Source organism: Vidua chalybeata, chromosome 1 (assembly GCF_026979565.1).
Source record: "Vidua chalybeata isolate OUT-0048 chromosome 1, bVidCha1 merged haplotype, whole genome shotgun sequence".
Taxonomy (NCBI): Eukaryota; Metazoa; Chordata; class Aves; order Passeriformes; family Viduidae; genus Vidua; species Vidua chalybeata.
The window spans coordinates 42,537,531-42,560,071 of record NC_071530.1 but is presented as its reverse complement, the minus strand read 5'-3'; the positions used below and the strand labels follow the sequence as shown (position 1 = coordinate 42,560,071).

The 22,541-nt window shown below is 38.9% G+C and overlaps 1 protein-coding gene across 1 annotated transcript in view; it reads left to right on the top strand.

Moving 5' to 3' along the window:
• The window catches only part of ZNRF2 (zinc and ring finger 2), a 53,558-nt gene extending 31,483 nt beyond the window's left edge, over positions 1-22,075 (top strand). The window contains exons 3-5 of the mRNA XM_053941691.1: positions 19,592-19,697; positions 20,394-20,471; positions 21,594-22,075. Coding sequence (XP_053797666.1) covers positions 19,592-19,697; positions 20,394-20,451 — 164 coding nt within the window. The 3' untranslated portion in view covers positions 20,452-20,471; positions 21,594-22,075. The remainder of the gene's footprint in view (positions 1-19,591; positions 19,698-20,393; positions 20,472-21,593) is intronic.
• The last annotated feature ends 466 nt before the right edge of the window (positions 22,076-22,541 follow it).

The following is a 22,541-nucleotide window of genomic DNA, read 5'->3' as shown; positions in this document are numbered from 1 at the left end:
TATAGTTTGGCCTGTGTCCTGCAAACATAAAATTACTCTTATTTGAATGTGTTTATTTAATTTTTTGACCACTGTGTGTTTATTGTCCAGTTGAGATATGTGTACTTTACACATCCTTTCATCTAATGACACCAAGTAGTGAGGGTGGGTCGATCGGGTCTCCTGGGGACTTTATTAATGACTGGTACTTGACATGCTGTGCATTTGCACGTTATTGAAGAAAACTACACTTTCTGGGAGGAACTAAAGTGGAATCCTTTTTCACTTGATTCCATATGTGATACTTCATAAAGACAGGTTATATGTTTGTGTTCTTTTACTCAAACTGGCCAATATTAAATGAATCACCTGTAGTAGCACTGTTTTTTTCCCCTACTACTAAGCTCTCCTTCTTGGCAAGCTTTAATGCAAGGCAAACAGGACTTCTGCCACTGGGATCAAACCTTTCTATCACTGTGGCTTAGGCTGACACTCAGTTCTATGGCAGGCACACAAAAAGGTTTGAGGAAACAAGGAATTAGAAAGTCATACTGAAATTTTAGTGCCTGCTTTGGCAGAAAATATTACAGTGCATCTTCAATGAGATTATTGTTCACCACTCATCAGGTGTCAGAATAGAATGCAGCTAGAAAGAAATTGCAAAGAGGAGAGGGAGCTGGACTTTTTTGCAGGTGAAGAGCAAGAAGCTGAAAGTTGGTGTTCACAAGCTACATCAGGGAAAAATCTGATTCAGTGTTAAGTAGAAATGTGACATAATGAGGAGGAAGTCAAGGCACTCAAAGAGGTTGTGCAACCGCCTTCCTTGAGCAATTTAGTCTAACTTGGCCATGCTTTGAGTGAGGGGCTGGACCAGGAGACCACCAGAGGTCCCTTCCAACAGAAGTATTTACTACATAAATAACCTGCAGTGTCATGGGCCCTTTGACCCTTCAGGCACCTTGCTGTTAGGGTATTCTACACTGGACCGTTTTATTGAAACAAGTCTTGAGGAATGGTTGGGCCCATCTTATTTTTTGGATAGCATAATCCAATACTACTGGCCCATAATTGCAAAAATAATTTGAAATCATATGCTTGGAGTTGTGAAATCTATTTGAAAGCACAGTACTTAGGAAGAGTAAATATTTCTTTTTTCTTCCTGGTGTTACCACACATATATTTGAGAAGGTTGACTTCATCTAACAAAGAGGGCTTTTTTCTCTTTATTTTTCCTTCTTAAATTCAGGTCTGAGCATTTTCCAAGATAAGGGAAACTGTGTACTGAGGGATGTTGGATGTTGGAGAGAAGAGAAGCACACTAGTCACCCCAGTCAGGGCAGGAAAATATACTTGGGATCAGTTAGGGTGCAGCAGAAGGAGGCAGACTGGCAGAGAACAAGCTCTGGCACTAATCCATCTGATGGGGTGTGCACAAATTTGAGTGACTGAAATCCTTTTCCCCTGCTGCTTCCTACATGTATATATGAGTGCAGTCTGCTGACTAACTTTTGTTTGAAGATATGGCAATTACATAATGTAACCTCTCAGTATCATTTATGATGTTTGAATCACAGTGGTACCATATGCAGAATCCTTTTTCCTTCTTGCATTGTTTCAGCTTACACACTGCTGTTTGGAGCTCTTTTGGGCCATCTTGTTACTTTTACACAGTTTTTTAAGTCAACAAAGCAGAAGTAAAACCTGTGAGTGGCAGCTGAAGCCATTCTGGATAATCTGCAGCATGACAAAAGCGGTTGTGGGCAATGCAATATGAGTTAACAGCAGCATGTCATCTCTTGGTTTAGGAGTGTGTCTGCTGTACCGTGAGCCTCAAAAACTGATTCTAGGAAATGGTTATGTAAGTGTGAAATAAGGAAACTATCAAATTAGGTAGGCTGGTTTGAGAGAGATACTTAGAAGTATGGTCTCATTTTCATAAACACTTCAGAGAAGTGTGCATTGATCCTTGTGGCTCCAGTTGGTTAGCTCCTGGAGTCATGGACTAGATCTTAAATTATAGCTTGTAGCTGGCTATTTTACTGCAGCATGAAGAATTTGATGATATGGCTTCTGAGTTGTGTAGTGCTCAGTTGTTACTTTGTGTTATAGTTGTGGTCCCTTTAATGAGGCTAATAAAAAAATTAACTAATAGATTGGTAAATTAATGCTACCATGATTTCAGGCCCAGACCTTCGTATGAATGTCTATATGCATGCATTTCTTTCTTGTCTGTTTTGCTGTTTGTCATCATGAGATCAGTGATGAATTGACCTTTTTGCCATAGGCCAAGGGCCTCTCAAGTTTTGTTTGAGAGAAGAAAAGATGCTGCTGTCAACTTTTGATATCTGCTTCCAAAATGGAAGGCATCTCTTTATACTTTACTTTCTCATTGTTATCTTGGCCTCATGCCATATATAGTAGAATAGAGCCAAACAAGCATCATTTTCTTGTGTTGGTCACTGATATTTCCCAGTCCTATTATCACTAGAAGGGAAAATATATTTTTTCTTCATTTTTTTCTCCTCACTTTCTTTTGTCTCTGAGTTTTGTGTTGCAAGTAGTTGAAGGGAGCCTTAGACTTTGCAGGTGCAGAAATATTTAGAGATTGAGCAGTTGGATTGAACTGTGCTTATGTCTACTTCTGTTCTAGATGTCTTTCCTCATGGTACTGTAAATGCATTAGTTGTTCTTCCTAAGAAACACCAGGGAGCAAATTGTATGTATTTTGTCATTCTGAGAAGACAAACCTTTCTTTTTAAATATGGGTCTGAGGCATACAGTCTCCCCCAGAAAAATGGGGGAGACTGCTTAGCTGTGATTTGAAGTTTAAATAAATTAATGAGTCCTCCCAGCCAATCTCTAATTGCTTTCTGAGCTACCTTTGTGCATTGCATTTGGCAGTTGAAAGGGTCACTGAACTGCAAACTTGGGCAGCTGTCTGATTTACATGTGTTTTCTGAAAGAGTGGTCACAAAATTGCCTCAGCTCTATGCTGGAAGTTGTGCTGATTTTCATATAAATATATCAGTACGTTTTATTAGCCTTATTCTTTCAAAATCATGTGACTTGCCTGCAACAGAGATCTCATTGCTGACTCAATTAGGCATTTTAAAAGAGCTCTTTCTTTTTTTCTGTGGAACTTTGTTCCACATTCCTTAAACTACTTGTGATGTTCACACATGAACCAATATCTAGGCATTTTTATACAAAAGCTGGTTAAATGAATGGTATTGTGCAAAAAGCATCATGGTGTTTGGTGATGTTGTCTTTAAAAACCTTTACTAGCAATTAGCAAATGCTGTTACTTGCTGAGTTGTTGAGGAGCCAGAATAGGTCCCATGCACTGGTTAACCACAGGTTGCCAAAAGCCAGTTCTTGAAGAAAGTGGGTTACTTGCTAGTTGGCAGGGTTTAAAAAAAAAAAAAAAAAAAAAAAAGACTGCTAAAATATTGTGTAGCCATGCCTATGCCTATTCCTTTGAGCTTTTCCAGAGTGTTAAAGGAGGCCCCTTGTACCATCTTGTTCAAATTTGTCATGGTGACAAGCAGGGAGCCCACTTAGGGACTGCTCTGTGAAGGGTGTTGCTTAAATTGTAGCCCTGTGTTTCGGTCAGGTACGGGCATTTATGTAAATTTCCTCAGTGCTTTGGGAGCCACTTACCTTAAACTCCTTGCTGATATTTACAGGTGCCTGGTAAAGTTTAGATTTTGAATATAATTATTACTTATTTTGTGTTGTTGCAATATTGGTTCAGCTTTTTTCACTGGAAGATGTTTTATAAAAAATTGAGGAGACACAGGAGAGACTTGTAGCTTTAGATGCTTCGCAACAAACATATCCAATAACTTCTGATGAACCCCTGCACTTGGTTCTGAAATAATTCTGGTCTTCAATTTAAATTCTGTTGTTTGTTTCTCAGCACACTTTGTAAGACTCCATTAGTTTTATTATTATCAGAGGGCCCCTCAGAGGACAGGGATAGCAGCCTGGCACCTGGCCAGATGGGGCAGCCAGTGACCCTGGAGGGCTGGGGAGAGCCAGTCAGCTCACTAGACTGGTTGGCTGGCCTGGCGAGCCAGCCTGTCCTCTTTCAAAAGTTTTGATTGAATTAGCACATTCCTGTGGAATATTTTGGGTTTCATCAAGTCAGCACTTTCCGGTGGAATGGTGTTCTACTGGAAACTTTCTAAGCCAATCTCCTCAAAGCTGCTCGCTCAGGGGTGGTTCTGCTTTGACATCAGTGCTGCTCTTGCTCAGACTACTCTGCATTTAATTCACATGTGACAGTGGGTCTGACTGTTGGCCAGTCAGACCATATTTACTCAGGTTCATTTTAAGGGGAAAAACTTTCACTAGTGTAATTCAGAGAGGAACAATGTTGAGACATCCAGTGCATGAACTGCTGAAGGTTTTTTGCTTACTTGAAGTAAGGACTTTGTAATTTTTTAATTTAAGTTACAGTAAGTGAAATTTTTAGACCTATCATATTAAAAAACAGCAGGAGATCAGACATCACAGATAGCAGGGATTACAGATATGATTTTATATTAAGAGTTTATCCAATTTCTTTGAAATGGAGAATTACTATGTGGACAACTGTTATAGAAAGAATATTAAAAATTAAGGTATGTGTACCAGAAGGAAAGCCAGGAGTGGAACTCAATGTGCTCTTCTTGTCTGGCAATGTACTTTGTGTTCTGGGGAGTTTGCATCACCAGGCACAAATAGTGGAATGTTCCCATGCTGTCTAACCAAATTCAAAGAATCACAGGGTATTCTGAGTTGGAAGGCACACATGAGGATCGTTGAATCCAACTCCTAAGTGCATGAACCACACAGGGATAGGACCCACAACCTTGGTGTTATTAGCATCATGCTCTGACCAGCTGAGCTGATCTCAAATTGACTTGGGCCACAACAGTGCAATTGATTCAGATGAGCAAGGATGCAAAGCAGGGTTTTGTTTTGATTTAAACACACTTTTTTGTTCTAAATTGGTTTGAGGTGTTGCATCAAGTTTTGTCTTGAGAGGAAAGCATTTCTTGCTGGGACTGCCATATGCTGAGGCCTGCATGTGAGCAAGTGTCAGAATCTTGAGCTGGAATCTGTGTAAGCAGTAATCCTTCTATAGGAGTTGTCAGCATTGAAATTATGGCCATAACACGCATTTTGATCAAGGGCTGAGACTTAAATATTGGCATGAGTCACCTAAAAGATTAAATAAAAATATTTTGGAAACATTCTTTGTGAATGGGGCTGACCTAACTTAATAACACAAGTTACAACCTTTGTTGATTGCTGCCCATTTCAGCATCTTTGGGGCAAGATACTTATGCCAGAACTTGTTGAGTTCATATTGCTCAGTAGAAGGAAACAAAAACACTGCACCTTAACCTAATGTTTGAAGCACCAAAATGTATGATTCTGGTACTCCTGCCCACTGCAGTGACTTGATTTGCTTGGTCACTTCTGTGCACCAAGGAAGAGTATTCAGCAGGGCTGACACTCTCAGCTGTTTTGACTGATGGACTCAAAACTTCACGAAATGAAAAGAATTATTAACTTCAAGTTAATTTCTCTGCCAGAGTTCCTAAGATCATACCGTGAAAGACCTTGCAAAAGGGCATCTTTCCAGTCTGCCTGGAAAAGCTTAAGCCTTCTTCCTTGTCCTCATCCTTTAATAGGACTAGACTTTTAGCAGAGCAGTACAAAACAATGCTAAGGCAGATCAGTTCTTATATTCCACTTTATCCAAGGTATAAAATTCTCCATAGAATTTCTCAATACTGTAATTTTAAAAGTTTAACAAGATACCTGGCTAAAAGTTTCTGGTTTTTTACTCTGCCCTAGGTGGTTCTGTGCTCTGTCCTCAGGGATGCTGGGGAGGCAGAAGAGCATACTTTAAAGGGTAGTTTAACGGAACACGTAAAAAGACACTTATCCTCTGCTTGCAGTTAAAATAGTAGTATTTACTCTTTTTTTTTTTGATCTTCTGTTCTCATGAACATCCTCCAGAGTATGTAGGAGGTTCATTCAGAATCCTTAATGCTTTAAAGCTGTTTTCTTCAGTAGTTCTAGAAAATATAAAGAACTGTTGAACTTCAAGATTTTGCTTAATGTGGTGACAGTAGAACATCATTATAGTAAATAAAATTTTCCTCTCAGACATTTGCACAGATGTTCTTCTGTGAATTAATAAAATACTGGCCCAGACTTCTCATAACTTGTCTTGCAAATCATTGTTAAATTTGGGGAGGGAAATGTTATTTTAAGAAGAGAAATTGTGTTTAAAGTAATGTTTGATTAAAATATATTGACTGGTTTGTACTTTCTCCCTTTAAGAATTGTTGATAATGTTTGAACAAGAGCAAACTTTTACTGATGTTCACTAGTCTAGGCCAAAGATAGCTACTTGTCCAAACCAGACTGCCAAGAAGAACAGTGGCAAATGTAATTTCTTCCTCCCTTTGTTCAGTAAAGCTGTATTTCCTTCCTGCCATCCCAAACCTCTCCTTCAACCGTTTTTGGTACCTCACAGAAGAGCATCACTGCAAAAGCAGCCTGTTACATTTCAAGTTTGTTGGGAAGGGAGGTTGTTCATCTTGAAGAGTAATGCTGATAAATGTCACTAAATAAGACCACACTGTAGTTCAACTTGTGCAACCTGTGTCTGTCTCCTAAAGGGAGGAGGTATAGAACCTGCTTCAGTGACCCCATTCCAGCCTCAGTCACTGGATGAACTGGGTCAGTCTCTTACAGTGTGGAGTTGCAGCACTTTTAGAAGCTTCAGTCTCTTATCTTTCCTCCACACCCACAAACTGTCAACCCTTTGCTATGAAGTCAGAAAAGTAAGCTGTGTGTTTGTATTGGTGTGGCTGTGAAGAAAGCTCATCAAATGGGAACACAGTGTAACTGACAGGGAAGTACTTTGAATGTCTGGAGCAGCAATTCTCAGAACTGCTGACTGCCCCATTTATCTCTGCAAGATATACTCACGGAGATGTAGTGGTGGTGGTTGAAGTATCAATATTGCTTATTGCTTTACTTCTCATGCAAGAGAAATGTGGGATATAGATTTGTAAAGAAGCTATAACAGCTCACTTTCATGGTTCAGGTTGGAAATGCTCAATAGATGATGCTGAATTTTCTTTTTCTGTAATGAACTGAAGTTGGCATACTTGGATCCTGCTGAGAAGGGCACACTGCAGAGATCACATCTATTAATATCTTAAATTTTTCTCTGATTTGTTGTGCATGTGACTTACTCTTTTAACAAACCTTTGGGGAGAAGTATTTTCTGCATACTTTCCCTTCAGCCAGGCCTAAATCTTCTAGACTGAACTTCTTGTGACAAAGCCATGGCAAAATAGCTTCAATGTCACCTCATACTCAATTCAGTTCTTGAGAGCAGAACAACATTTTTTTTCTCAATACGCTGGAATTGCCTTTATTTAAATGCATACCTGTGCCATGGGAATATTTTATATGCAGCACTGGATAAATACAGTAAAGCTTTTGACAGCTATAGAACAAGCCCGCTTGTTTCTGAAAGAAGCAGAGAAAATGGGACCATTCATGTGCTGAATAGCTCAAGTTATTTGTTTTACTTATATGCCACTCCTTAACCTCAGATACCGCTGTTGCCTTGCTGTTGCACTGACAGCGCTGCTGAAGTCAAATGACAATTCTTGTCCTAGAAAATGACAGCTACACCTGTGAACCAGTGCCGCAAGGAACGTCTGCGGGTGACACGAGGAGGGGACCCAATACCTGCGCTGCTGCGTGTCGTTGTGCCTCTCTTACATAATTGGCAGTGCAGGGCTGCCTGCAGCAGAGAGCCCGGGGACAGCTCTGTCCCTCGCTCGCCGTGCTGTGACTCCGCATCATGTGATGCGGGCAGACAGGAGCTACCTTCCATGCCTTGCACTTAATCAGTCTTTAGCTCGGAGAGGTCATTCAGAGGATGTCATAAATCGCGTCTGCAACTGCTGCAGTCTTGTGACTGCTGGGAACTTAGCTCCAGGGGAAATAATGTTCCTAGCTTTGCTAGTTTTTTATGGTAATTCTGCAGTCTTTAAAGTTGATACCTCTAAAACCTTATGATTTTACTCATTTGCTAGCAGCAGTCTACCCTTCTTTTTTTGTTTCTTAGTCACCCTGTGGAGACAAAACCTTGAAAATATCCCTTTTCTAATCATAGGGAATGGATTTCATTTGCTGGATTTTGAAATAATACTGCTTGAAATCTAGGTCTTAAAAAATAAATACCAGAGTATATCTCACTGAGATTGAGTGATCTGTGTAGGAATCTCATGGTATTTCTTTCCCTAAATTTCTCACTGTTTTGCAGGAACTAATACAGATTATTTGCAGATCAGGACTTTCTCCCTTTTTTTTTTTTTCTCTAAAGAAGTATAAAAGAATAAGAGCTACTCCTTCTGGCTCAGAAGCTGCCCTAAGGGCATATCAATTTGAAACTACTGCCTGAAATGTCATTTGTAATTTATTTTTTTTCTTCAGATTAAAATCTCGCTTTAAAACCTGCTGCCCTTTGATTACTTAAATAGTCCTATGCTTCTGAGCTGAAGACTCAGCCCTTCAATGCACAAAAGAAGTCAGTCTAGCTTTTGTAGGGGATTCCAGTGATAAAACAAGCCAAACTCTTCAGAAACAAGCTGGGTGAAAACACTGCTAGTGTGATAGAGTACTCTCAGTTCTAAACTGGAGATTCTTATCACTGCTTACACAGGGGAGAGATTACCAGTTTCTAGTATTTTTAACAAAATCCAGTGATTCTGGAACAGGATATAAAACATGTACTGACATAGGTACAAAATACTGGACTTGCCTATTCTGGCCTCCCTGGGGGAACCTCTTTGCTCCCCAAAGTTTGTGTAACTTTGTCTCATGTGGCTACAGATTTGCTCAGCTTCAGAAATAACCCCAAGTTCTAACACACAGCTGAAACATGAGAAACTTCACTGGTGTTTAGTGCTGAATTATATTAACACTCATTAAACCTTTTTAAAACTTCCTAATAAAAACCTCAACTTCCATTTTAACCCTACACTAACAGCTATCTGTAATTTGAAGCCTTATCAGATTTTCATCATTTTGGCCATGTTCCTCATGCCCTTCTTCCTTGTGTGAAGCTTAATTAGGTACTATTCATGTGTATTATTAGGTATTTGATAGTCCCTGTGTAGCTGAGCAAGAATGTAGTATTCTCTGTTAATTTTTAGCCCATAAATAATGTTTATTTGTTTGGAACAGAGATGTGGAGGAAGGAATAGTTTGGTTAACACTTACCTTTTTCTTCTCTCAGTTCCAAGGAAGTCTGTTTTAATCTATGGCTTTATTAGCTGAAATTATGTCATAATGGTGTTCAATAGTTTTGGTAGCCTCTTAATTGAAAAAAACGACAAGAAAAATAAAACTTTAATATTGCTGTAGAAATATACTGCCAGATTATGGGCATGTAACTTGGAACAAATACTGGAGAAGTGTCTTTGACGACATTTGGTTTTTTAAATGCATCTTCCATATTAACCTTTTTGTGTTATTGTTGATGAATGATCATGATTGCTGAGTACTGTTGGAATTGTGCTTATTTTTTATTTCACTTAGTCAATTTAAAATTCAAAGGAAGGTTTATTGTGATTTTTTTTGTTGTTGTTGTTGTTTTTTGTTTGTTTTTTTGAGGTTTTTTTTCATCCTCTTGCAATTCAATACCCACATACTCAGGATGTCACTGGGATAGCAATAACCCATAGGTACCAGTTAGCACCAGAAATACTGTATCTCTATGCTTGCTGCAATAAATTATAATACTGGATAATGGGCTAGTGTAGAGTAGAAAAACTGAGATAACTTTGAAAACTCTGACTCAATATCTGATGTTATCAGAACCTTTGCATTCAGACATGTTTTGCATTCCAGCTATATCACGAGGATAATTGCATTTAAAATAGGAATAGCTTGTAAAAAGCAGTCTGTCTGCTGCAAACAGAAAAGACAGACAAGTTAAAATTATGCAGTGATTTATATCCTTATCCCGTGTATGCATGTTAACACCAGACATTGTGTTAATCTGGAGAAGGCTGATCTGGAGCCTGCTGGGAAAAGTGCCTTCTAGGCCTAGCACCTGCACTGGGGTTAATAAGCCAGACTTCATGCACACTGGGTTTTGGCACCAGTGTTTTCATTGTGTGTTGCTTGGTAATGCATCCTATCTTCCCTAAGAATAGTGTCTTAGTCACACACACCTGCTTTTTCTTCCCCCCCTCCTGTTTTACCTTAGGCTCATAGTTTCATCTTTCATGCCATCTCCCTGTGCACTCATTTTGCATCAGATCAAACCAAACTCCTCTGCTTGCAATGAGTCAGTTACTTGGCCAATGTTGAAAGACTGGAAAAAAGATTTGGCAAAACTCATTGTGCTTAGGGCACCTGTAGGAAGCCTGGAATAGGAACTTGAAAAAGGACAAAGTGAACAAAACATGAAATCAAATCCTTCATCCAACTTCAAAACAAGTCACCATTAAAGTAACCCATATTGCCCAGACTAATAGGATAGATAACTTCATTTGAGCTGCTTCTCTTCATTCCCTCTCTCTGCCTCTGTTATTCACGGACACTTACTGCCCTACCCTTTCCTTCTCTGAAGCTTTCTAATGTGCTTGTTTTATCTGCCTTCTGTCATGTGAGAGTTCTCACACATTTCATTAGGTCAGCGTGTCCCCATCACACTCCTTGTTCATTGCAGATCATGAAGAAGGAAACATCTTATTTGAAAATCTTTGCAATGCAATTTCTCTAGCTCTGGCTATGCTTTCAGTGATGGTGAATGGTTGAAGACTCGCCTGTTGGAAGACTCTTCTCTGCAATCTTTTAGGTCTTCTGTTGCGTTGGGCATAAAATAAATTTAGTCACTTAAAGCTGACAAAGCAAAAGGGATTTCCTAAACTCAGTGGGGACCTTTTTGAACAGCCACATCAACCTTGTGCACTTGTGAGATGTTATCCAACTTAGATCTTTCCTTCAGCTTGGTCAGACAGTCATCTTCTGTTGTTTCCTCTGCCACAACCATGCTCTGCCTTACCTGCCAAGTTTTTAAGAACACTGTTGGTGATAATATCCAGTCTTGATTTGGAAAAGTTGCTCATTTTAACAGACTTACAGCATCTGAGTGAAGTCTTCCTTTTGACTGTAAAGTTAAGGGAAAAGACCTGTTTCTGCACTGTATTTGGAAGGAATTCTTCACCCTTCCCCTGACCACAGTGGTAGTTTTTCTTCATGAAATCATTAACTCAGATACCCAAGTGATTTACTACCAAAAGAAGCTTTTATAGATAAATATTCTTGAGGTTATAGGCCTTGGTGGAGTTGGGGTTTTTTTGTTGTTTTGGTTAGTTGGTTGAGTGGTTGGGTTTTTTTTTTTTTTTTGGTGCATTTGGGTTTATGTTTGTTTGGTTTTGGTGTTTTTTACCTTTGGTAAAGAAGTTATCTGCCATGCAAGGCAAGCTGGAATTCAGGTCTCTCATTTTTCTTGAGTGTACCCTGCATAGTAACCCTGCCCGTTGCTTAAGTGGAAACTGTATGGTTCACCCACCTTTGAACTGGATTTCTGGACTGCAGTTCCAAGTTTTCAATAGACCTAAGCTGATTTTTCATCTATCATAGCAGTTTCTTAATGTTGGTATGGATTGGTGGGTATACATAAGCAGCACTTAAATATTTTGCTTTGTTTTACTCCTGAACAAACAAAAGTGATAAAAGATCTGCATGTGTGGATCCCACACTTCTATTCTTTCTTGCCTGCTTCTGTAAGTTTCCTTCATCCCAGCTTTATCTCCAGTTCCCTGTAAGAAACGATCCTCTCTAAATACAGCAGACTCTGGCAGCAATACAATCTTGTTGCTTCTGGGCATTTAATCAACCATTCCTCCTTTTGTAGCATACTTGTGGTGCAAGATCCTTTTTGATGGTAAACTCAGCCTTGAGAAGTGTAAATCATTCTTCCCTAATGGAGCCAAGGAGGATGTATTCCCCAAGTGATCCTTTCTTAACGCTGTTTCCTAAGGTATCTTGTTTTGCTGCAGTTCTGTTTCTTGTGGGTTTGCCCCTTTACATGCTGCTTTTAACTCCTGACATTCAAGATTAACACACAATAACCTGAGAGGTCATGTAATACTGATGAAAAACCAAGAAAACAGCCTGAAGGCAGCTTCCTTATTCCTTGTGCTGCAATGAGCAGCTTTGTTTCAGGCAACATGTTCTAGGGTATACCATTCATGGTGAGATTTCACATGGGGAACAAGTTTGCTATGGCTGCATTCAAGACTTTTTCACCCAATCACCTTCTGAGAAGACAATATTTAGAAGTACTGTCTCCCAGAAGCAATGTTTCTGACAGGAGCGGGGTAAGCCTCGGGACAAAATAGAAGTTTTGAAGAGTCTTGAAGGGACACTCTTCAAGAATAAGGTACCCTCTTGAGTCATTCAAAAAACAAATACATGTCAGTTCACTTGAAGTGGGGACTTGGTACAAGATGAGTAAGGCTGGCAAAAGTCTTTTACACCACATTCTGGAGGACAAGACTGTTTATTTGTGTTTCATTTATGAACAGGTGCAGCTCTTTGGTGCATACCTAGACTAAAATTTGACAATTTAAAGACATGGTACTTACAAATATGGTGAATGGAACTTACCTTTAGTTGTCAGTGCAACAGGAGAAAGTTATTTAGCTATTTTGAGATTATTTAATGTCCAAAGGCATCTTAAACTGCAAGCAGACTGATTAAACAGATGTTGGAAAGACTTAAGCAGAAGTTTTAGAGTAAACCAGATAATTGTATTGAGAGCAAATCTTGAATTACTGTGGAAAGGCATAGTCACTAGCAATAAATCTCAAGATGGGAGGAAAAGACATTTCATGGCCAGTTGGGCTAATAGAATTTGTCTATTATGAATACCTATTTCACCCCAACACTTTCTGTCAGCAGTATAAATATGGCCTGAGAAAGCTGGTACACTAATAACAATAGCACAGGAATGGCTGTGGATGTGGATGCTTGGAAGTGAGGACATTTATTTCTCTGACTACAGGCCTTTTTTGCAAAGTGTAGCTTTTCACTGGGAGCCTTGAGGTGCAAACTTGACTTTGTCTGCAAGCAAGATACCTTAATTGGACATTGTATCAAACCTGTGTTATTTACACTTGAGATTTAATTTCTGGGTTTTTTTCAGAACCATAACTTGTATTAGCACCCTGTATCATATAGCTCCAGCTAGGATTCCCTTGTGGTCACTGAAGCTAAATCTCTTCTGCTTTCTATATTAATTAGCTATCTGGATACAATTCTGTTTAGGTAAACTATGACTACACAACACAGAATTTTTTACTCCTGCTCACTTAAATGTATTTCTATCACTACTGTTTCAGTTTTTCTTTATCTCACCAGAAGTAATTTTTTTCTACCATAGTCCCTTTAGTTATCTGTCTGAACAGGAAGCATCTAGCTATTTCTCAGAATTTACCAAGCTCAGAATGTCCCACAAAAATTTAAATCCAGTTCTTCTAATGTGGGTTAGCTAAGAAACAATGAAACTTCTGCAGCCATCTCCTTCCATCTCAGCCTGGTGTTGCTACACAAGTATTGCCACTTAGGCCTAATTCTACAAATATTTTTCTTGTGTGACTTTCCCTTTGTTTTGCAAGCTCCCTCCTCTTTACTTTTGCGTTTTAAGAAGAGGGAGCACCAAAGACTGTAGACAATGTGTGTGCAGGAAGTCTTTCATGATGGGTATCTGTTTGCACATAGCTGTCTCAGTCCTGGACCAACACTGAGCAACGTGAGAGGGATGGGGAAGACAAGGATAACGCTTGGACTTTCAGTAGGAAATTGACTTTGAGTAGGAAATTGTAATGGGCTGCTGTGTTGCAAGGGCTGAAGAGTGAGATGCCGAAAAACATCCACGCCTCCCAGACCAGCAATTCATCAAGCAATATTTGTCAGTATTTGATGAAGTGTTACATTTGTTGTAGCTTGTTAGCTTGCTTTGGGGAGGTTTAGTTTTTTTATATTGTGGCTGGGAAGGTATTTGTGGCTTGCTTAAGTTCTAGATAATACCACGTGAGTCATGCAGTGGTGTTTGGGGTGATTGTATGCTCAAAAAGTTACCACCTGTGCTTGTTTGATTAGCACAAGGATATTGTTTTTTTTCAGCAGCATATAAGGGAATTTGGATTTAAGTTATTCACATGCTCAACTTTGTGGTGTTGTGAATCCTGAAAACTGCTTAGCTGTGGTACAAGTTAAAATATTGGATGTTAAATATCTTCCCTTTTACATCTGATCCAGAGGAGGTGGCTTATACTAGAGCAAAAATAAATGTTTCTAGTTAGGAACCCACTGCTTCTTCACTACCCTGCTGAGGATAGTGAAGTTCCACTTCTGGCTGTGAAGGCACAATCTTCATAGGTGAGTTTAGCTAATGGCTTCAGCTCTGCCTTGCTCAGTCTGCTGACTGACCCTGTAGCTGTGAATGCTAAGTGGCAAAATAAGCATCTGCTGTGACAAGTGAATGATGTTCCTCCTCCTGTTGGGATCTCTGAGCACTTAAGAATTCTCTCTCCTTCAGAGTGTCTTTCTGCCTCAACTTTTGAGCAGCAGTGGATGGCTGACCTGGTCATCCAAGAATGATCCCTGAAGAATCAAGAGTATTGTTCCTGTGGCAGCCAGAATACTGAAAACCAGCTGTAATGTCAAAGAAACTGCTGGCTCTCCTAGTGCTTAGGATGGACTGGGAAAGACAGGTTTTACTTGCAGTCAGTACCAGTCTGCAAAGACAATCACTGAGCTACATGAGAGAAGCACTTCCTGTGCGTGATGGTTTCCCTTCCATTCTAGTGTCTGCTTCTGCCAAAGGACATTAACCCCATATAAAAAGGCTGTCCATATTATTTGTATCAGATAGTTAAAAATACTTCTCTCTTCCTCCTTCCTCCAGTGCCCGCTTTGCAGCAGAAAATTAAATGAGATGATGGAGGGCAAAAGGAGTGATAGAAAATACAGCTCCAGGGCGAACAAATTTTAGGGAAAATGAGTGTGAAGAAGAGGAAAGCATAGTAAGAAACAGCCAGAAAGAAACGGAGAGGGAGAAAAACAGATGTGACAGAAGCCATAAAGATTTAGTAAATGAAGTCAGTAACATTTAATAAGTGTGTAATCACATACACACATACTTCCTGCCGAATAGTAAGGTACCTCTGGAAATGTGTAGGTCCTCCTTGACTCCTTGTGATATTAGCAAAGGTGATAGCAGTAAAAATGTAGAGTATATTCTGCAATATGGATGAATTCACACTCTACGTGTGAACAAATATATTGGTTTCTAGATTTCTAGAGCTCTACATACTCCATTTAAAAACATGCAGAGACAGTCTCTAGTACTTTATTAAGACAGTTTTTAGTCATCAGCTTCAAAATTAAATGACAAATACAATGTATTTGTTAATGTAACAAATACATGGTAATATGTACTATTTAATAAAGTTTTGTCAATGTTTTTTAATGGCTGTTGTTTTACCAATTTTAGAGTGAATACTGTCCAAAAGGTATGTTTCAATTAAGTTTCAGTTGTGTTCCCAAAAGGGTTGACCTTTGTGGTGTCCTTCACTAGTAATCTAGTTGGGATGGCAGCTTCCATGGATATTTAAGGTTTTAAATTTTAGAAAAAATACAGACATTTTTTAAAAGCTGTCATACTGAATTGGGTCAAGGCGTTTCTAACCTGGTGTTCTGTTTCCAGAGAATGCCCAGAGAGAAGTAAAATAATGCAGCTATAAAGTGATAGCTCCCAAAATATATTGACATCTCCATGATTTGTGACTTCAAGTTTCTTGAGCCTAGGGCTATATCTGCCTGTGTTTTAAAAGGAAAAACAAAAAGCATCAGCACAGATTTTAATTACCTTATCCAGAAGGTATGCTGTGCGTATACTTTTGCAGTCCTCAGTTTAAAGACACTTTAATAACAGATATTGCCTATAACCCTAATCATGGTTGAGTTAGTGGCTTTTGTAATTATTTAGATGTATTTTCAAAAGTTCTAAGAAAAGTTTTAAATTGGTAAAGTATGTGCAAAAATTGCCAGAATGTCTGTTTTTAAATCCTCTATTACTGACTTTGCTATAAATGCAGAAATGCTGTAGAATTTATTTTCCAGTAAAGATAAAAGCAGAAGTTTAGGAGGAAAAATTACTGACAACCCAAAGTTAAAACCGTAGTAACCAGGGATAGAGGAGAAGAGGAAGAAGTATCTTAACAGACTCAGAAGCTAAATACTGTGCTCTTTTGCAAGATTTCATCTTTGACACCAGTCTTTGGCTAGTGAGTACTTGCTCAAGTTGCTGGGAAGGTGGAGGAGTGTTTACCTCCTATTAGGGACAGTGCACATGGATGTGGGGGTGTGGTGTTTGTGTATGTACCCAGATGTGGGCGAAATGGAAAAATGTGGCTTATTTCCTCTTCCCACCTCCAGTTAGGTAATACACTGATATAAATGTTTTGATCATAACATTGATGAAGTTTTAAGCTGCTTTACTCCTTTTGTTTTGTGTGTTTTGTTGCCGATTTGGGTTTTTTTAAGGGAAATTTTTTAAAATAAAATGCATCTGCTGAATCACTCTGCTGCAGGAAAAGATCAAGACAGAAAACCTCTTCAGACTGCAGTGGTTCTGTGCAAAATGATATACAGATTTTTCTGTAACAGATATGTTTAAAAGTCATTGTTAAATGGCCCTTAAACTGACTTCCATCTGATACAGGCCAGTGTTGGTGTAGGAGAGTGCTGTATAAAACAAGTACAAAACAAATTCTGACCAGATCCAGGTCTAACTGGATTATTCACTCCTTTTTCTTTGTCTGAGATTGATGATCCGAATCACCTAAAATGGTCAAAAGGTAGTCAGATCCAAGGTGTAATAAGTTTGTGAAGGATTGGTTTTGCTGTCATCACTCCACGTGCGTAATTAGTTATAAGCTTAATTATATGTGTTTGGAGTATGTTAACGTCCAAGTTACACATGGGCATTTGCAGCAGTTGTTTTTTTTTTTTTTTTGCACTCATACCTTCACTATTTATGCACAAGGCCATTAGGTAGGATTCATGAGGTTTGCACAAGTAGGAAATGCTGATTCCTCAATATTCCAGAGGAAGAGGAGCATTGGGACCTGTTAACATAACTTCTTCTGCAGGGATGGCAGAACTGCACTGTGTTTCTGAGGTCTGGTCTGTGCCAGCCATCATTCACACCAGCTCCCTCTGGCATGACCGGGCAAAGCCGTGTGTCCCTGGTGCCTCATCCCAGTTGGGAAGCCAGGGAGGGCAGCAAGCTGTTTGCCAGGGACTTGTGCAGTAGGGCCAGTACTGGCAAGAGGGAGAGTACAGGAATACTGGAGGGAAAATAAAAGGAGTGTCAGACACTTACGCCAGGGCTGGTGGGAAGTACAAATGTTTGAACTGGCATCATGCCCTAATGTTAGCCAAAAGGTGCAGAACGTTGTTAAATTGCTCAGTGGGAGTTCAGACCCAAGTATTGTGCAGTCTAGGGAGTGCAGGATAAGCCAGACAAGTACGATAGAGAAGGATAGAAAAGCTGTTCACAGGAATGCTTCCTTTTATAAACTGTGTTTTTATCGGACAGCTTTTCAATTTCTCTTATCAAAGCTTGACTAAATGCTTCCCTCTTGAGAGTGCTTGAGGGAGTGAGACTGGGATTTAATTCACTTGAGGCATCTTAGTCCCATTTTGGTTTGGGTAGCAGCTGCTGATCTGATAAAGGGACTCTGTGGAAAAAGTTACTTTTATTAATGATGGTCTGTATGTATAATACATGCTTAAATTATTAATGGTGCTGCTTCCTACAACCTAACTGTGAGAAGAAAACTGCTCACAGGAGTTCTTGTAAAGTTTTGCAAAGAGGTGGCCTAGGAGGATGAAGTCTGACAGCATCAGACAAAGATTGATATCTCTCTAGCTAGACAATGTCCGGAGAGCATTTGCCTCCTGGTCACATATTAGAATACCTTTGTATTAAAAAGACCCCAAACAACCAAATACCAAAATCCAACCTCAAGGAAGTACTTATCCTTAGCACCCTCTTCTGGGCAAGCTGACAGGTAGGAGTTCTTAAAATATTTTCTGTTGTTTTAAATTACCTTGTCTCCCTAGTATCTCTAATGTTTTGAGAAGCTTGCAGTTTCTGGTTGAACAACAAGAGTTTACTGTGCATAAAATACATTTTAAATTTTTTTCTTGTTGTGGTGGATGTATATTGTTTATTATTTTGTTTTGAATATTTTTCTTTATAATAGTTCGCTTCATGCTAGACATTTTTCACATCTCCATGAAGATGCTAAACACGTGGTATTTTATAGGATTTTTTGCATAACCAATGAATGTAGTGGAGACTGAAATAAGCACTGCTTTAGAAACCCAGGCACCTGCAAAACAGCTGTCATTTAATGGACACAATGTAGACCTAGTTTCCTTTTACTTTCTTGCTGCCATGGCAGCTTTCTAGTTGTCTGTCATTCTCTGTGTTTGGAATGCCAGTGGTGATGGAGCCACAGGAGACAAGAGCATAGAGCTGCTGGTTTCTCAGTCATAGCTGCAAAAGGTGCTCTCCATAAGCAATCACTCGAGGTGCCTGTTGGCAATGAAGGGGAAGCTTTTCCCATGAAACCATGGAAAGTTGAACACGTGGACTTACTTTGCCAAGTGTGCACCTTTCTGATCTGCCAGTTTGGTTACTACATGGTCTCTTTGGGAGTGCCCTGTGGAGTGTGAGGTTGTGTCTAACAGGGACTTCTAATCTGCATCTGGCAAACAGGGCTTTATGTGATCTTCTGGTTTGCTTCATGCTAAGACTGAATTCTGCATCCCACATTCTGGCTAAGAGAAATGTCCAAGAGAGAAGGTTTTTATTAAAAATAATATGTTTTCCCAGAAACTTCTTAGTGAAAGCCAACTCTTTTGCATTCCTAGTAATTTACTTTTTCCTCCTTTGTTCTTGGACTTAGTAATTCTGCAAAAAATTCAGTGTCTTCAGGACTCATTGGAGCTATACAGCAATGATCTTTCCTTCATGGAAATCTCACATTCCTACAGTTGGCAGTCTCAAACTTTACACTGAGAAAAAGGTAGAACACGCTAGTGTGGTGAGAAGAAGTTGAAGGAGTGAAATTTGAGTTACCAGCAAGCTGGTGGAAGAAAGTCAGATGTATAGAAGAGAGATGAGTAGGAGAGTAGAAAAATCAAATGACAGGCTAAGTGTTTAGAAGCTAGGAAGAACTTTACCTAGTTATTTACCTACAGTAACTTGTCAGAGAAATGTTACATTCAGGCTTGAACTTAACTTGCACGTTGAAGACTGAGCATGGGTTCTCATCATGAATCTTCAGTCAGCTGGTGTGTCACTGATCCTTACCTTTCTGCAGGACAAAAAAATACCTTCTTCAGTAGATGTCCTTGATGTACTGAATAAAGAACGTTTTGCTTGTAGTAGTCTGATTCTTAACCATTTCACTTTGTGCTCTTTCCTCAGAGGATGTGCTGAGTAAAGACGCTGGGGAGTGTGCAATATGCCTGGAAGAGCTGCAGCAAGGAGATACTATAGCACGGCTGCCTTGCCTCTGCATATATCATAAAGGGCAAGTATTCCTTAGGATGGATATAAAATTTCAGAAGGTTGCATTTATGGAGTAACTCTTCTTAAGGGGTGCTTAAAGAAGTGCTTAAACTTAGTTGCTTTTTGCATTTAAAAATAACAAAGAAACAGCAGTAGCAGCCTTAAAGATGTTTTTTAAATGATATCTTCCTGCATCTCTACCGAATGTATTGGAAGTTAATTTTCCCTGCTACAAACTTCTCATTCTTGGAAAATCACCTGAATGGGCAAGGAATGTGGATTATGGCTGAGGAGCCTAGGTTGTGTGGGCTTAAGTTCTATCAAATGCTAATAGAGTTGTGCAGGGAGAGGGGGGAATGTTTTTTTAACCTGTTTCATATTTCTTTTTCATAAGTGTCTGTACTTTACAGAAAGTAAAATGTCAGTGAATGATATAAGCTAGATGATAATGTTAGTAGTGAATTAACCTGTGTATAAAATCTGTAATTTGTAAAATGCTTCCTTAGAAAATTTTAACACTTAAGAAATTTAGGTTTTCAACAATGTTTAATACTCAAATATTACTGTGGTTTGGGGTTATTAATTTTTCCAGTGATGTGTGCATATGCATATACTTCTAGTCATTGAAATGAAGAAACCAATTTATATTCATATCCTACTGCTAAATATTACTGGTATTCATGTCAACTGTTCTCATATTTTGTCTTGTATCCAACAGCTGCATAGATGAATGGTTTGAAGTAAATAGATCTTGCCCTGAGCATCCATCAGATTAAGACAAGATTCATATTTTTCGGTAATGTTTATTTATGTCCCAACAATAAATATCTTGATTACCTGAAATAACTGTACTATTTCGTTTTAATTGTGAATTTACTACTGTGTCTCAGAACTACAATATTAATCAGTAAGGATTGATGTATGTTGCAATATAGGCAGAAGGTTTCTGCATCCTTACATGGCATGGCATTTCCAGTTTTAATACTGGGAAGTGGTAAGTCAGTGTCAAGAAAACTTTAGCATTAACTTTCTAAGAGTATTTTCCCATAGAAATGAAACAAAATTAAAATAATATTATTGTGTAATTTTGGATTGTTCTGTGAGTATACTGACATGTATTTCTGACAAGGCTTTTGGAATCATATGAAAAGGTTGAAGCTAGGTATTTTCAAAACTACCTTAATGTTAATGCATTCCAGAATGTTTAAAGCATATAAATAAATAAAAAATGTTGATATGTTTCTATCCATCTCATCTCACAGAAGTTCACACTTTTCCAGTTTGTTTTGTGTTAATGATTGCAGATCTGCAATCTGTGTTAAAAGTTTAAGGGATAGTTTTATTCTTTAGTTGGCTAACTCAGAAACTTTATCTTACATTAAACAATTGCCCCTAAGCATTGCAAAGCACACCAGCAATCATAATTCTTAGAGAAATAGAGATATCTGAAATTCTGTCTGGTAGCTGAGAGTTTGGTTTTGTTGTTCTGAGGGAAATTTTTAAAAAATCTGAAGTATTCATGACTAGCATTTATTTGTGCATTTGTTTCATGTTGCTTCATGTGTCTGTGCTGTAGGGGTAGCAAAGAAAACCTCAAGGAAGATATCCTGCTACTGAGATAATTGTTTTAATCTCAGGGCAGTGTTAGCCACAATTAATAAACAAACATATTTCCTATATTGCCCTCAGTCTCTGGTTCTGGCAGAAGGCTGTGTGCTGTTCATGAACACCTCTGTCTCTGTACATGCTCATGGCTGTCCAGCCTCATGTTAAATTCTATTTGCTTTTTCCACAGCAGGGATGGTGATAGCTGGGGGCTTAGGAAAAAAGGGGAAAGAAAACTCAGTGGTTGTGCTCATGCTGTTTGAATGGTTTCTGTACTGAAATAATGGTATTTTGTCCTCTGCTTTTCCAACAGCTGCTTCCACTGATCAGAAAACATAGGAGATGTGAGGTTCCCTTGCTGAACACAGCGTGCCTGGCTTGAGACTTAGTTCTTTGTGGCTGAAAAAGGCAAAGATGGACAGTGACATGGAGAAAGCATTGCAGACACCATTACTTGACAGTAGTGCTCGGTATACCAAACACTCTGCAAAGGACACACAGGGATTTTGAAAATGCTGCACATCCTGTAACAATCGACTCCCCAGAGACATTACTGACACTGTTTTGTATCGAAGGCCAAAGTTCCAAATTTCAGCCTAACTTCTGGTTCTGTGAAGAAGCGAGTTATTGGACATGTTTCCTACTGCCTCCAGTGGAAGTGGAGACGTTCGATACGTGCTATCTGAGACCCTTGCAGGGGGATGGCCCCAGATTGGAGTGGGAACGTTTTCACCTTCTCATTGGCTGAAGAACAGTAAATGGCAAACTAAATAAAATCTAACAGTGTGACCTTAATTTACTGAATTCACACCCTGTTTTACGTTCTTCACTTTTTTCAAGAACAGAAAACATAACCCGCTCTGTGTAGGAATACTGTATTTCAAAGTTTTGTAACTAAACCTTTGTCACAATGCAGTCCAAAGAGTAAAACCAAGACAAGTAACTAATTTATATTGATCAAGCTATAGAGATTGATGAAATCTGCACATTGTATTGCTATTTAAGTAACTAAAACGTCTCTTTTACTGCTCATGAGTCAAAATGACAGAAAGAAATGCAGCAAAGCAAAACCTTACAGCTATGCAACTTTTTTTAAAATAGGAAAAAGTAAAGAATTAAAAGAATTACCAGTTTTAAGTGCTGCCAGTTAAGGTAATTTGTTTAACGGGTATTTTTTTAAAGATGTTTCAGGTAATTATTTTCTTGTACTACTCTCATCTCCAGGCTGCCTCCTGAGGTGTAAATGAATAACTGCATGTGT